The sequence below is a fragment of the Hakea prostrata genome, chromosome 3 (genome assembly GCF_041222555.1).
Source record: "Hakea prostrata isolate BN-2017 chromosome 3, UWA_Hpros_2, whole genome shotgun sequence".
In the NCBI taxonomy this organism is placed as follows: Eukaryota; Viridiplantae; Streptophyta; class Magnoliopsida; order Proteales; family Proteaceae; genus Hakea; species Hakea prostrata.
Genome location: NC_142602.1, coordinates 23,632,829 through 23,648,235, shown reverse-complemented (window position 1 = coordinate 23,648,235; position 15,407 = coordinate 23,632,829). Strand labels below are relative to the sequence as shown.

At 37.7% G+C, this 15,407-nt stretch overlaps 3 protein-coding genes across 4 annotated transcripts; 2 read left to right on the top strand and 1 right to left on the bottom strand.

Annotated features, from left to right (window-relative positions):
• Positions 1-4,666, top strand: LOC149021740 (uncharacterized). The gene is made up of 4 exons (XM_089147176.1): positions 1-305; positions 2,798-2,908; positions 3,001-3,967; positions 4,040-4,666. Exons 1-4 carry the CDS (start codon positions 123-125, stop codon positions 4,288-4,290), a joined length of 1,512 nt encoding a protein of 503 aa, XP_089003302.1. The 5' UTR covers positions 1-122; the 3' UTR covers positions 4,291-4,666.
• A 561-nt stretch (positions 4,667-5,227) lies between these two features.
• On the top strand, positions 5,228-11,973 carry LOC149021739 (initiator tRNA phosphoribosyl transferase family protein). 2 transcript variants are annotated; one of them, XM_089149935.1, is made up of 7 exons: positions 5,228-5,561; positions 5,689-5,858; positions 7,676-8,360; positions 8,641-8,738; positions 8,838-8,946; positions 9,059-9,118; positions 11,366-11,973. In XM_089149935.1, exons 1-7 carry the CDS (start codon positions 5,279-5,281, stop codon positions 11,533-11,535), a joined length of 1,575 nt encoding a protein of 524 aa, XP_089006061.1. In that variant the 5' UTR covers positions 5,228-5,278; the 3' UTR covers positions 11,536-11,973. The 2 variants fall into 2 exon arrangements, with proteins under 2 accessions (XP_089006061.1, XP_089006062.1); XM_089149936.1 differs by having other exon boundaries at positions 5,400-5,561; positions 5,694-5,858.
• Positions 11,974-12,170: 197 nt separating this feature from the next.
• LOC149021738 (histidine-containing phosphotransfer protein 4-like) lies at positions 12,171-14,325 on the bottom strand. The gene is made up of 6 exons (XM_089149937.1): positions 14,135-14,325; positions 13,768-13,898; positions 13,589-13,657; positions 12,762-12,833; positions 12,489-12,561; positions 12,171-12,251 (listed from the first exon to the last, which is right to left on the bottom strand). The coding sequence occupies exons 1-6, from the start codon at positions 14,192-14,194 to the stop codon at positions 12,198-12,200; spliced, it is 459 nt and encodes a 152-aa protein (XP_089006063.1). The 5' UTR covers positions 14,195-14,325; the 3' UTR covers positions 12,171-12,197.
• Between the last annotated feature and the right edge of the window lie 1,082 nt (positions 14,326-15,407).

The window sequence follows — 15,407 nt, the reverse complement described above, 5'->3', positions numbered from 1 at the left end:
AGCTCCATTTGCTCTGGGTCCTCTTCAGCCTTCAACGTTCCACATCGCTTCAGTGTCTTCTTAGTTTCTGGTTCTATTGGAAAGAACGATTGGTGTGAGAAGGAAGAGAAACCTACAAAGAAATGCCAAAGAACAATAGCAAGGTGAAATCGTCAAGGAAGCCATTGGCCGAGATATCAAATGGGAGAAAATTATCAAGAGCAGTCAAGAAGATCTCCTCTGATCACCAAGTTCAAGTAGTCGAAGATAACCCTCTTGATCGCCTCCATTTCGTTTACTCCCGTCTTTCGAATCTCATAAAGGAGGTAACATTTTCTTACTTGTATAGACTTTAGTTCGGAAGAAACAACTTATCCGTATCTGGTTTAGAAACCCTTGATTTTCCTGCCTCTCAAACACATTGCAAATAGATGTCCTGATGTCCTGCTACTTTTCCAAATTATATGGGGGGAGAGATTCTATAGTCCTTGCATTTCTCGTTATGTACAAAATATGATTGCTTGGAGTAGACTTCTGAACCCGTTATACATTAGGAGCAAAAGAGCTTCTTCTATTTCCAGGTTTTTTCTTTTCTCTATATTGTGAAATGTGATTCAATGGAACATTTCTCGATCGTGAAAATTGGTGGCTTTTATGATTTTTACTTCTGGATTTTAGGGTTTAGTGTTTATGTGTATAGGAAATGAACATCTATGGTAAATCATTGCATGTGTTTCTCAATCGAGGAAACATGGGATTGTTTGGCCTTTTAAATTCCTATAAATTGACAATGTTGGTACTCTGTTAGAATTATCGATGGGCTTTATAAGTGTACTTCAGTAGCCACATGGATGTAATTATTTTCATGCTGCAGCACATAACTTGGTTGGTGAAAATGGTATCATCTGGATTCTGGGGTCACTGGAAGAATACTTATTCAATATAGAAATAATTCCATATTACTATTTCTTGAAATTAATGCATTTTTCCCTTATTGTTCTATCTACGTTACTTCATTTTGAGAATCATTGTTGTGAAAATGTCTTAGCAGTGATAGGTGATCGGCTTTCTTATTAGTTTTTTTTTTTTTTTTTTTTTTGGGGGGGGGGGGGGGAAGGAAATTAAGGTTATGGCAACAATACACAGCGGTGATGCCTTGGTTGTCTAGAAAAGGGCGCTTGAATGCCTCAGTAATGTCCTCAACAAATACAACAAATATTTCACAATACTCACCAAAACTCAAATAGATTGTGATTCTATCATGATGTGGTTCACAGTAAATTTTGTATGGATGAAATGAACAAATTGATCTTGTATTACCTTGCTTCAATTTTATGCTTCTCTATATGCATGGATTATACATAATATATTTTGATAAGCAGGCATTCATTGTCTGACTATATTGTACCTAAGAGATCAGCACCCTTATTCAATAGTTGTTGCTTTTCTCATTATTCACAAAATTCCAATTGCATAAATTAAGTAGGCTTCTGATTCCCTTTTACAAACTAGTAACAGAAAGGCTTTGTTTTCTCCCAAGTATTTTACCTTTCTGTGTCTTGAATAATGTGAAATCAACTTTTTAGTGGGGGATTCATGATCATATAGTCTGGCAGCTTTTATGATTCTTATTACTGGATTTTAGAGTTTGGGGCTTCACAGACTTTTGTTTTTAAATCATGGAAACATGGGATTGATCAACAAAAACAGCTCAGTCCCAGGTTGGCTGCTATGATCCTTCAAAGACAAATTATTAGTAAATAAAAATTAACATGCCAAATAAAAATCAGTCTTTGTACAAATTAATCGGGGTTGGCTGCACAGATCCTTCCCCTCTAATCAGCTCTATTTGACGTCATACTTTGAATCAAGACCTAAACTATGCATAGTCTTTCCTCATCCTTTGACTAGGATCATTTTTGGCATGCCTCTAGCTCTTTGAGTATTAAAAAGGGCGAACCTGGTGACTAAGGTTTCCGGACAAGCAAAGCCCTTGGGGGGAGGGGTGTAATTTTCCTATGCAACCTACCTCAACAGTTTTTGTGGATAGGCTGTTTTGATCTAAATCAAGTCATTCCCACGAACTTAAGCATTGGAAGGCCTTTCTTGAACATGGCCATGCTGCCTGGTGACTTTCTTGTAGCCTATGTTGAACCAAGGTTACTCCCAACTCAACTCTAAAATGGTCATTCTTTATTTGATCTTTCTTGTTTTTACACTTATCCATCTCAGCATCCTCATCCCACTGTACTTATCTATATTAGATTCTTATCTGCCAATATTCTGTAACATACATTATGGCCGGTCTTAAGATTGCACCATAGAATATTTCTTTAGGAATCTGTGGATCATATATCTCTCCGAATGCATTCTCCATGTCTTCCATCCTACTGGACAACTTTGTGAGGTGGACGTTGGAGTATTCCATTGACCGATCATGTCATATAGGCCCCAGTCCAATGTCCAACTGCTTTGATTTGAAATATGCGGAGGATGCCTTATTAAACACACCCCTGCTTCTGAGCTCATGTTACCCCTCCCAAGAGACATGCCAGATTCTGGGCTCCCCACACCCTAATAGGGGTTATGCCCATTGGCTCCTAATAAAGGGTTATTATGTATGGAGCCTTACCCTGCTTTGTGGAGTGGCTGTTTCCTAACTCAAACGCATGACCACTAGGTCACACTAGAGCACCCTTACTGTTGTCTGTAGGTCCTGCCGTAGGTCAACACCCTAATACTTGGTAGAATATATGATTGCAAAATCTTGTCTGTCTGAAGTTCTACAATGTGATCAATATACTTTTCTTTTTTGCAGCTTGATCCACTGGTTGTGCAGGCATTCGAATGTAAAGTTGGAAGCAAGAAGGAAAGGGAAGAAATTGAATCTTTCACCGAAGTCCTATCTGATATGAATTCATCTATAGAGGTTCACAAACTAGTTAGCTTTGTTCAATAATGTGGTAGTCATATGTGTATGGTACACTAAAAATTCTTTTCTCTTCTTTTTGTCCTCTCTAGTTATGGATTCCACGATTCCAGAAGGTTATCTCCAGCCTGTCCATGGAGTTAGACAACCAGTTGGGACAATCAAGAGAAGCTTCTCTAGACAATCAGTTGGGACAATCAAGTGAATCTTCTCCAACTTCAAATGCAGAATTGGGCAATGTTGTTAAACAAGATGAACTTGATTTCCATGTCTCTCCTTCACCGCTTGTTTCTTGGCGTGCTGACTGTACCATTGAGAATGGCAGGCAACTGTTTTTGCTCACACCATTGCCAAGATCTAAAGCACAACCATCCAAAAATCGAGGCCCTTCTAAGTTGGCACATGAAAGAAATCTTGGTGCAGATTCCCTTTCTGATGCTAATCTTACATTGTCTACATCATTAATTACTCTTGGAGATACTAATGCTGACTTGATGGAAGGAATTGAGTTCAAGCCAAAGCCAAATGAAGTTTCCAATTCAACTTTTGCTCAAATAGAAAATACTCCTGTTTCTGGTTTTCTTTCTCCGCCGAGGTTTTCATACAGAGACCGACCTGTATTTCTTATGACCCCATGTTTAAAAATGTCACCTCCCAAGTCTTGTGTGTTGTTAGAACCAATATCTGAGTCATTGCACCCAGAGAATAATGCAATCCATAAGGTGACTCCATTTGTGGTTGGAAATGAAGATGATACTTCTGACTCCTCAAGTGGTGAAATTACTCATAGTTTGGCAATGAAGTACCCAGAGCTGTTTGGGACAAAGTTGACTCATAAGCAAGAAATTGGAAGGCAAGTGGAAGCATCTCCAGGTTGGTTTGTATCACCTCCCAAAACATGTGTATTGATGGAGCCACCAGATAAGAGGCTCTCAATCAATTCAGCTACTAAAGGGGACCTATCCAAAAGTATGTTTGAATACAATACACAGCAGATATCTGAGAACGACCAAGATGTGCAATGGGAGCATCAAATAACCCAAACATCAGGTTATAAAGGTATAAAAGATTTGCACCAAATAGCTGAAAGTTCTTTTTCCTGATTGCACTTCTGACTATAACTTCTCACAGGACTTAAATGCACCAACATTGGGCTTCTGGAAAGCACCCCCGTGTGGCAATCAGAATGCAAAAAACAAACTGGTAACCGTCCGGGTGAGAACACACTGAAGAGGGAGTTGTGGACAAGATTTGAAGCAGCATCATCAAGTCAACTACATTTTGATGTATCCAGATTCCAAAACACAACTCGAAAAGGATTTCTTGATATGCTTGAAGAAGTCTCTGGTGGGAGTGCAAGTTCATTGGCCAATGGTTTGTAACAACTAGAAAGGGCATAATGTTCGCATTTCTATCTGTAACAAAGCTGTTTTACAAATTTCTGTGTTAGCAATTGACAAGTTATTCTACACTGTACTGCTTGTTCTTCAGGCATCTTCAAATGTAATTTGTTCCTAAGAAGGAAGATATCTTGCGTAAGTTTCAGTAGGAAAGATAGTTGATACCATTATGCTACACAATCTCGTGCAGCATGAAGAGTGTATGATGATGATCAAGAAGCAAGTTTGACTTTGAAGAAGGGAAGAATAAAAATCCGTTGAGAGTGGATATGGTTCCAGTAAGGCTAAATTCCATCAGAATACTCCGAGCATTTATGCCATGTGGAACGTGAGATGGGATCAAATTTGGTGACATTTAGGAGACCCTGCAAGGAAAAATGTGTAAATGATGATCCGTATGAATTAAAGTTATCAATTTTGACATTTATCGAACACGAACACATGATGTCCTCATTCCTTCCAATAGTCTGAATTCACCTACTCAAGATGTTCTGTGGCAGAATCAAGGTGTGGGAGCTATTTCTCCATCTAAAATTTCTGAAAGGCTGATTTGCTAACCAAATTTGTGGAGGAATGTAAATGTATGTGCAAATATAATGACTTATTGTAACCAAATAATGTGATGTAAATTTTATGGTGCCAGCTTGTGCTTTCAGACCTTACTAGAGGAATGAATTCATAATCTCTTCCAATGGAGAGGAAAATTTTCAACTCATATAGTTGGATTCTTGATAAGTGACCGTAGCGGTTGTAAAGGACCTGGCTATGAAGTCGCACATCAGGCGTGCGGTTATGAACAAGTAAATGTTTCATACCTAGTGTTAAATGTTAAATTGTTAATTTGTTGTTTTCGTAATTACATTTTTACCCTTCCGCGGTGTGAAGGATCAAAAGCTGAAGACTAGTTTGAGGATCGAGTTCCAAGTTCCAACACTGAGACGAAACCCTGCAAACTGAAGCTGCTGCAGCCATGGCAGCAGACGAGAGGTTAAGCATCTATAAAGCGTCGAGATGTATAAAAAGGAAAGATAACTCACTGTTCAATGCTCTTCGATCTATCTACGAGGATTCAATCTTCGTCGGAGAGATCAAACAACTCTGGCCTGACCTTCCTGTCTTAGCCAACCTTCGCTGTGGTCTCTGGTACTCTTCCCATTTCGACTCCACTTGTTATTTCAAATCCACCGATGGACACTGCAATAACTGGTCTTTCAACACCTCTCGCCTCAATCTTCATGTCGTTCGCCTCGCTGGTACCATTAATTTCCCTCACTAGATGGAAATTTCGTACTATTTTTTATTTTTTCCCATTGATATCTTCCTCTGATAGTGATATTAGATTGAGAATTGAGCGAATTGTCACATGTTTTTTATGGGTAGGTCAGAACGGAGGGTGCATTATAGTTGATTCTACGCGCAAAGGTAAACGGTTTCCGGACAGTATGTCAAAGACTATACCTATATGGACTTGTGTCCTGAATCGGGCTATAGGCAACTATATTAGGGAAACAAGGGGAAAAGATGAAAATTCTCAGAGGCAGGAGATGACAGTAAGTATTGAGAATGTTTTTGCAATCATGCATTTGTTATCATATATTATGTGCAAATTATGTGTGTTTATGATGCTGTATAGCTGCAATAATTATGCTGAATTCAGAAATTCTATTACGAGTATGCTTTTATGATTGTACAGCATCAAGATGCCCCCCCCCCCTCTCTCCTTTGCGTTTCGTGCTTGTTGTTCAAATATTCTAAAATATCCCTGTTTCATTCCTATCCATTGGTTATAAAAGTGCCATAAGTACTAAGAAGATGACACTGTAGGTTGCTTTTTGATCAAAGGATGATTCAGATTATAGGGCAATCCGAGCAGGTTTTAGGAGATTAGTGTTTAGATAATAATTAATAAATCAGAATTGGAGAACAGAAGAATGATATGAAGTAATGAATAAAGCAGGTTTCATATCAGTATATCAATGAAGGAAACTAAGCAGCGACCTATAGATAAAATAATAATTTGCAATGTTGAAACCGAATAATATTACTTGATACTTAATTCTGTATATGATGGGTTCAGAAACAACTAACATGTATATGGTGAACATAGAAACTCAATAATGCTTAAAGGGATGGGGACAGAATAAATATCTATATTTATTCAGAATCAGCAGGTCAGAATTTGCTGAAATTCAAACTGAACTTACAATTAGGGTTTACGAACATATGGTGAAACCTTAACTTAATCAAAATGGCTGAGTTAATTAATCTCAAAAAACATGTAACATGTATTTTTCCAGCTTAATTAGTGTTGATTGAAAGAGAATCAAGGCAAATGAAGGGGCAATAATAAGGAATGCCAGAAAACAGAGAACAGAAAGGTGCCTTGATACATAGGTGATGCCTTGACAATTATGATTAATACAACCGATTGAATGTCCCCAGCACAAGGACAGAACCAACCAATAGATTGATCCACCTGGGCTCCTCACCAAAATATGTCAATTGGATCAAACACCTATACTTTCCTTAACACACAAGAAGTCTCCAGTGAAGAAGAAGAGCAGAAAAGCAATAAACTTGTTAACCAAATTCTTGTACAATGCTAATCTTCCTTTCAAACTTATTTACAAGCCTCACAATTAGACTCTATCACCAAAAAGGAAAGGTCTTATCTAATCCCTAACTAAAAGTAACCTAAAGGACTAGGAAAGGGAAATAATGAAGGAAAGAGACTCAAAAGAGGACTGAATCCTGCCCAACTAAGACACTTGGTAGCAATTAATGAACCACATAAAACTGGTTTAATTGAATTAACTCAAAACAACTGGTCATTGTACAGGCTTATTCCTTGTATCCTTCTTGTACAATCTTTTTCAATAGAACTGATCATTTACCGGCAAAAAGAATTAACCCAAAACAAATTAAAAATAAACCAGGTATAAAAATCTTAATCCTAGTTAATAACAGCCTGTAATGTGGCTGCCCATGGTTTAGTCCATTAAGGTGGCCTATTACATTAAAAAACCAGTAGACCTAAGGCTCACCACGTATAGAACCCAACCATAGAATTATTTCTAAGGACAGTTCACCCACCACCATCCTGGGGTTCACAAATCCCAATGTGGCTTTAGTATCATCTCAAAACACCCTTGTGCCCCTTTCCCCCCATCTGACACCTCAGTGAATGAATTCCTGTTTACCTCCAATGGAGGAAAACTTCATTCCTCTTCCTAATAAAAGAAGCCCATTTTGGTAATGAATCTGCATCACCTTCTTAGTATTCTGCTATGCAACTTTGCTTAGGTTCACAGAAGTACTTCTATTTTCTTCACTTATCTGTGTGTCTGGCAACCTTTTGTTTTAACAGTTGAGAGTTAGTGAGGCTGGAAGTATAGAACACGTTCCCTCTGATTGGGATTGCTCTTTGCATCTTCCGCTTTGGGTTTCTGGTACTGAGAAAGCGGCTATTGAGGGTCGCTTAGAGGATTGGACGAGGCAGTTGGAATCTAGTGGTGCCGATGTTGGTTCTCTTGCATCGTTGTTGAGAAAGCCCTTACGCCCTCTATGGATTTCACAAAAAACTGTCATCTGGTTAAATGAAGTACCTGATTATGATTCCTGGAATTTTACACCTATCATTCTTGTCTCAGCATCCACTTCAAGCGGTGTCATTCAGCGGAGTATGTCAGAATACAGTTGGCAGTATATACCAGGTGCTGGGGATGATGAGGAAAGCTGGGCTAGAGGTTTATCACCTAGTCTTTTCTGGAAGCATGTGTATGATCTCCTAAACTCAGGGCCTGATTTGTGTAATCAAAAGGTGGCTGATATTGTTGAACGTGACCGAGTTTATCGTGCTCAAAGGGGAGAGATCGCTCCTCAGGTCACAATCAGGTCTCAGAAGTCGCGACCAAGTAATGGTCATATCTCTGATGAAGATCCATCATTGAACTCTGGGATTTCAAACGATCAAATTTATATAAGGTCCGATGAGAATTCTTCTATTTATTGGGTGGGTTCAACTAATCTTGCAGTTGCTGCTACACAGTTTGGTATGTCACTGTGCAGATTCCGAGAAGTTGTGTTAATTTTTTTATTTTTTTTGGTCAAAAAGAAGTTATATTAGTTACCTGTCAAAGCGGGTCAACTGCCAAGTTTTTTTTTAAGGACTTTTCATTTGTTTGATTACTTATTCACCTGTTCCGTATTTGAAATGTTACTTTCAAATATTACTGTATAATTTTTTTTTTTTCATATTTCAAAATATTTAACCTCTTAGTGGCATTTCTCTCTTTATCCATTTGGCTTATCCTCCTTTCATCTCTGCTGCAGCTGCTAGTGTTTCCAATGTTGATTGCATATTGAATTGTGATGATGAGCTGCTTCCTCTCAGTCTAAATGGAGATATGTATCTACATCTACCCATTGTGGTGCGTCTCATAATTACTATTTGGGGATTCAATTGTTGTTTTTCCACAGTTTTTTCTTATTTTAGATGTATTCTCACTTTCTTTGGCTGTTTTGCACAGGGCTGGAAATTTGAACGGTTTTCCTTGCTGAGAAATCTTCCTTCTGCACTTGAGTTTGCAAAGTCAAACTTAAGCAAAGGAAGGACACTTCTGGTTTGCTGTTCTAATGGTAAGAAACATGTTCTCAATTTTTCTATGACTACTTCATATGGTAAATTGATGTCGAGTTGCCAATATTTATGCTGATGTTCATTGGTATCTCTGGTGTTTTCTGTTTGCAGGGGAAGATATTAGTATGTGTGTGTGCTTGGCAATCCTGATCTCCTTATTTGATGATAAAGGTGAGTTTCTGTATCAGGCATACAATAAAATGCTTTATTTGAGACTTGAATGATTTCCATTTGGCTGAACGAGTTGGTAGATTCATTTAAAGCATTAATTGATGCAGTTAGGTGTAGGAATAACTAGTATCATGTATTTTGTTTTCTTCTTTTCTGTATCTTCTATTTTAGTTTTAGAGTGGTTAGGACACCACAGTTTCTTTACATAATTGCATGTACCCAATAATGAGACAGATCACAATGAATAAAGTTTCTATTGGGATTTAACGCCGTTGGAGGCTGCTCCAGTGAACCACTACCTTTGTTATTTCTTGACTACTCTTCCTGGTGTGTACTTTCCAGACTCTGCATCCCATATTTTTTCTTCTCTTATCCTCTCATCTCTTTTTCACTGCTATAGGCAGTACCATGCTTTTGCAACTAATTTCCATACTCTGGTTTTGTTCTTAACTCCATCATTGCTTGTTGATTAGCACTGAAATTTGATATTTAAGCTGTTGCCATCATTCTTTTTTAACTGTCATTATATGGAATGAGGTGATCGAGATTCCAAGACATCTCGGTTTTTGAAGAGTCTGAGATGAGACACATCAACTCAAGATCTCGTAGTATCTTTGGTATAATGTTGGTATTATGCGTCAATTGTATGATTCCCAACAAAACAAGGCTTTGACTTTTTATAAAAAAAATGCACCTACGCATCAAGATCTCAGCCCAAATTAGTTCTCTTCCTTGCCAAAATTGAATCTGAAACCAATGCCCTGATCCAGTTTATAGGCTGTTGCTGCAACCTACTCTGTAATCCTAAATTTCTGCTACTTTTCCCTTGCAGCATGATAGCATCATAAACCCTGTTATGTTTTCTGGATGGTAACTGGTCACTAAGGCATGTGATTCTAATAATCTCAACAGAGAACATAATATTTGGATCAGTCCTTTTTTCACCTCCCCCCACCCCTCTTTTTCATTAGTTCACTGCTGGACTGTTCTAATGCAAGATTGAAGAATTCTTTTTCCTATTACTATTAAGGTCTTGACTTATGTTTAATTGTTTATTACATATTTATTATAAGTAAGTCCATCTATTCTCATTAAGTTAAACGTGAAAATGGTGCCTACGACTGTAGGAACTCACCCTACACATCGCTATTCTTTGCTACCTAGACAGTTGGTGTGCCTATCCTGACCGTTGGGTAGAGGATTTATGGTCTAGATTAGCTACATGTCAAATTTCAAGTTTTAACTCAATCAAAAACCTTCTTATGTATTGGCATGCCTCCCATTTATGCCTATAATAATCTGACCACTAACATAGCACTAGATTTTTGAAGCTTTGTGTTGTCATGTTGCTTACATAGCTTAAATTGGAGGGTAACTGGAGTTCTACTTTCTAATCAAACACTGTCCTGTGCATTGAAATGTTACCCATCTTTGCCTATGCTAATCTGACCACCAGAATGCTCTCCCACAGCACTAGATTTTCGAAGGTGTAGGGTACTTCTGATAGGTTAAATTTGACATGTGACGAGGGTGGGTTCTACATTTCCACATATTTGGCCCACCTATCTGCCACATGGCAGTTATTGGAATTTTGATGGGAGTGTAAGAGAAGAACCCCTATTGTGGGAATGTAAAAACTGGGTTCCCTTAATTTATTAGTTAAAAACTTCTAGTCTGAATTATTGTATGTTTATTGAGAAGTGAGAAACATATTTTGATTTATTGAGAGAGATTTTTGAATAAAACTATAGCTTCTTGGGCATAAACATAAATTAGCATACTGGAAGTGATTATAGATTGTGCTAATGAGCATATTCAAGGGAAAAAGAATGGAAATTTGTGAAGATTTTTCCCCAGTTTCAGAATGTATTGAGAACTATATTGCTGACTGGTCAAATATTTAATATTAAATTGGAAGTTCCATCATTTTATTCAGGCTTGTAGAAGAATTTCTAAAGACTGCACGGTCTGCCAGTTTAACTTGCTCATTTTTGTGTAATACCTTCATATTTCCAGCTAATGTTTCTTATTCAGTTGTACTTATTTCTAGATGTGTCCTGACTCCCACTCTCAATGCTGAATAGGAAACTAATAAAATATACAATTTGTCTAATAACATATAAAGTTGTTGTTGGTTTCTGTTTCTTTTCTTTCTTTCTTTCTTCTTCTTCTTCTTCTTTTTTATTTTTATTTTTTATTCTTTAAATCCCTTAATACCTATGTATATCTGAGTATTTGCCTTTTCAGGGTCTTTTGATGGTGGAAAGTTCTTCAATGAGACATGCATTACGAAGCCATATATGAAGCGACGACTAGTATTTATGTGTAAATTTGCAATTACAGCGCGGCCATCTCGAGGAAACTTGAGGCAGGTTTTCAACTTTCTTTTGAGAGATGGAATAGGCTTGGTTTCATGACACCGTTCTTATTCTGCTGCACAAGAAAACCAAGTGTGCAGAACATTATTTAGAACACTATTGGTACATCTCTAGATCATGTCTTCTTTTTGGTACATCTCCAGATCATATCAAGGCTGCATCATTGTAAAATCAGCATGGAAGGGCTAATGATACATATGTATTCATTTCTCTAGCCGATGTGGATCTTCACTACAAAGAATTCAGTGGATGTGTGTACGTTGTACACTAGGTCAATGACCCCAGGTAGGACTGAGGTGAACACTGTGCAAGATGGTTTCCTCTTCTATGCACATTGTCACAGATTAGACATTTTTGTAGGGATCTTACAATTTTTGTAGATAACTGATGTTGTATCTTTTTTAGTCCTCATGAAAATGTAAAGACATATGTCAACATTACATTGTATATTTATTTTGGTAATATATTGGCTCGCTTAATTTTATTAGTAAGGCACGAAGATTTGAAAGCATCATTAGGACCAAAAGAAACCAAAATACTGAAATATTACAAGTGACATAGTAACGTATATAATAGGGAACTAAGACTCAAGAAAGAACTCTGTGAAGCCCTTCTAAATCTGATACAAGTTGCAGCAGTACACATAAGAAGAAAAATGTCGCCATAGTGAAGTCATAAGCTTGATTTGTCATCCCTGCTCGTTAGTTCCTAGTCGAGCAACATGCTGTCTCCGCTGGTCCAGCTTGCCTAGCTAGCTGAAATATTGAGACCACAAAAGGAATAAATCAACAATGGTGTCCTTGTCAGAATGGTTCTTAAAATCTAATGAAGCACCATGTTCTATAGTTTCTGTGGTTAGGATTGGGTTCACCGGAAAAGGGGAAAAAAAAGAAAAGAACAGAAAGTGGTTGGGAATGAGATATTTAGTCCCAGATGGGTTGGGTAGTGGCTTCTACGAATCTGAATCTCTGACTTTTCGTTTGGATAGATACCTGAAAATAACGCTCAAGCTTCTTTCTCAAAGCTGCATATTCTTTCTTCACTTGTTGGAATGACATCAAGCATCTGCAAACAATAACATGCATACCCTTGAATTAGAAGAATGTAACTGCCAAGACCACTTATCTTCCTCTTCGATGGATAGAGGAGTAAGGGGGATGGTACTCTGTTTGAGAGAGTCTTGAGTAGTCTGGACCAGAAAACAAAACAACCCAGAAGTGTTTTCTCAAAAAGAAGCAAGAATTTTAGAATGAGGGAAAACACACCCCTCTGCATTTCCTGCAGTGCAGTATTCCATGAACTGTGTGCACTCATTCTTCACCCTTGCAGCTCCGATGCTGCAACAAAAGTACCATGTTTTAATTGTAATGTTGCACATATCATCTTCAATTTGTGAATATCAAACTGCAATGATTGATCAGCATCTTTAGTGTGTCAAGTATTTACTTGATTATCCATAAGAGAAATCACCAAGGTAGAAAACATTTTCCCACCTCGGGAATAGTAAGTTAGCACCTTTTACGTCTCTCCTCTTCACATGAAATGATCATGTTGTTTCCCTTCATGTAAGGTATCATTTTTATTTTTTCACTTCTCTTTGGCTTGTTCAAGAACCCTCTTCCAATATAAATTTTAACGCATGGAGAATCTTCACAACTAACACCATAGATAAAGCCATGAAGAGAGATGAATGATATATGTATCATCAACTTCTTTTCTACCCCCATATCATCATTACTCTTATAGACTATGGTATTGATTCCTTTCTCAAATAATAGACGCATTCTTTTCATGCTTGTCTAGTTCTCATCCAACCATGAACATTCGATGATAGGTCCCAAACTCTTTTCATGCTTGTCCAGTTCTCATCCAACCAGGAATCATTCCATGACTTGGATTCATGTATGATTTGTTAGGGTTTTACGTGAAAGCTAGCAATGAATTCACATCGAATGTGAATAAGGTCAATTCAATCTGAAGACTATTAAGAACCTGGGCACCTTCTCCTTAATAATTAGTTCTTAAGAACGAGTTCTACCTAAGTGTCAACATGATTTGTGTATCATGTGTGTGTGTGGAAATCCTTATATACCTTGAGCTACTACCCTTGAATTGGTGCATGTAATTGTCGAGCCCATTGAAGTCGAGGTTACTATATTCCCTGCATAAACCATACTGATATTAAATTTTCATATATAGTATTATTCCAAGAATTTAATAGAGTAGAAGGAATTTTTTATTTTTTATTTTGAGCTAGCTAAAGTGACTTACAATGCCTGCTCTATGTTAACAAGCAGCCTAGCAGAATCTCTGAAAAACAATGTAACAACTTCCTCCACGAAATTAGGGTTATCCCTATCTTGTAATTCCTCTAACTGGGTAAATTGTTCATCAAGATATCCCTGAAACATTCCATTTATAATTGTTCAAAGATCAACCTAAGTCAGTCATATCACTTAGCAAATTCATAAAAACATTAACATATCAGGATCAATGTGCATGCATGACCTTTGACAACTAGTACTATTGGACAAGGAGGGTTTTACTTCTTCTAGATAGACCTGACAAGAAAATGATGAAACCCACTTCTTCTATAAGCAACTGGAGAGGAAATTAAGGTGAAGGAAGTGAATTGAACCTGATCAAACAGAGATTGCCTCATAACAGAAACCTGGCGCCTTAGCTGATTCCTTTCCATGGAAGAGGATTAATGGTGGTATGGTGGTGGTAGATAGGAAGGGGGAAGAGTGCTGAAGATAAAATAGTGAGTCGGAGCAGAACTGAAAGCAGGGGAAGACTAGTGGGCTTCAAGCCTTAGGTGGGAGAGAAGCAGGTAACCAGAATACCATACCAACCCTCTGTCTGAGAATGGGTATATATAGTGGGTAGAAAGAGGAGAGGGAGAGATTTGCATGCATGTATATTTGCAGGCATAGTCCATGATACAGAAGAACGAAGATTCAATGTGAACATCATGAATGTGGTCCCAGTATCAGAAAAGCTGAAATTAATGTTTGAGGAAGAATCTCTGTTGAGTCTTTTAGTGGTTCCATACAAAGAAAGAAACGTTTCTACAGGTAGAATAGTAGCTGTCCTACTCAAACGCCTCCACCGGTCCAGCCTACCACTGCTCTCTCCCTCCCCCACCAAGTCCTGTTTCCAGTTTCTACAGACTTTTACAAGCTTTGTATTTGACATGGATTTTCAGTTTTCATCTATGACTCAAAAAGATATTTTACGTGTGTATTAAATAATTTTTGGGTATAAGACAAGGAGAATATATCCCTTGATTCTCTACAGTGAAATGATTAATCTCTTCAAAAGTTAATTGGATAGAATTCCCTCTTCTAATTCTCATTGTTATCATGATGTAAGTGTGAGGCAAATAGGCTTGCAAAATATGCTGCAACTATAGCGATTTGTTTCACTTTGGAATTAGAATCATCAGCCTCCACTTTAGAAAACATCAGTTGGGATGTTTATATGAGACCTAGATTAGCTAACATTTTTTATTTATTGTCAAGGTGCTAACGGCTATGCTGGCAATGTTGAAGGTGAATAGGCGGTAGCCTAGTTGCCAGTGGGAAATTTTTTTTTTGGCCCAGTCTCTATGTTCTTTCTCTCTTTTTATGAAAATAGTTCTTCATTGATTCCAGGCGGGGAGCAATCTTCTGGAGTAAGAGTAGAATCTGAAAGGTCATTATTACAGATAAAGATCAGATCCAACCTGTCTTAAGGTCAGTGTTTCAAATTCAAATTGTTGAAAGAAACGAAAGCAGTGGGATCAGAATATGATTGTGTTTTTCTTGAACAGATTATGATTCTTTCTTTCAATCACAATCGCTCATATAGATAAGAATACCTTCCCCAGACATGACAAACCCTAATAATGGTCCATCTGTTTGTCTCAT

What these genes read in the sequence shown, in the direction of transcription:
- LOC149021740 (XM_089147176.1), top strand. Translation starts at nt 123, where the DNA reads ATGCCAAAGAACAATAGCAAGGTGAAATCGTCAAGGAAGCCATTGGCC. An exon ending in TTTCGAATCTCATAAAGGAG is followed by an intron (nt 306 to 2,797) that starts GTAACATTTTCT and finishes TCTTTTTTGCAG; the next exon opens with CTTGATCCACTGGTTGTGCA. An exon ending in CCAAACATCAGGTTATAAAG is followed by an intron (nt 3,968 to 4,039) that starts GTATAAAAGATT and finishes AACTTCTCACAG; the next exon opens with GACTTAAATGCACCAACATT.
- LOC149021739 (XM_089149935.1), top strand. Translation starts at nt 5,279, where the DNA reads ATGGCAGCAGACGAGAGGTTAAGCATCTATAAAGCGTCGAGATGTATA. An exon ending in TCATGTCGTTCGCCTCGCTG is followed by an intron (nt 5,562 to 5,688) that starts GTACCATTAATT and finishes TTTTATGGGTAG; the next exon opens with GTCAGAACGGAGGGTGCATT. An exon ending in CTCCTTATTTGATGATAAAG is followed by an intron (nt 9,119 to 11,365) that starts GTGAGTTTCTGT and finishes TTGCCTTTTCAG; the next exon opens with GGTCTTTTGATGGTGGAAAG.
- LOC149021738 (XM_089149937.1), bottom strand. Translation starts at nt 14,194, where the DNA reads ATGGAAAGGAATCAGCTAAGGCGCCAGGTTTCTGTTATGAGGCAATCT. An exon ending in GGCAATCTCTGTTTGATCAG is followed by an intron (nt 13,899 to 14,134) that starts GTTCAATTCACT and finishes GGAATGTTTCAG; the next exon opens with GGATATCTTGATGAACAATT. An exon ending in GTTAACATAGAGCAGGCATT is followed by an intron (nt 13,658 to 13,767) that starts GTAAGTCACTTT and finishes TGGTTTATGCAG; the next exon opens with GGAATATAGTAACCTCGACT.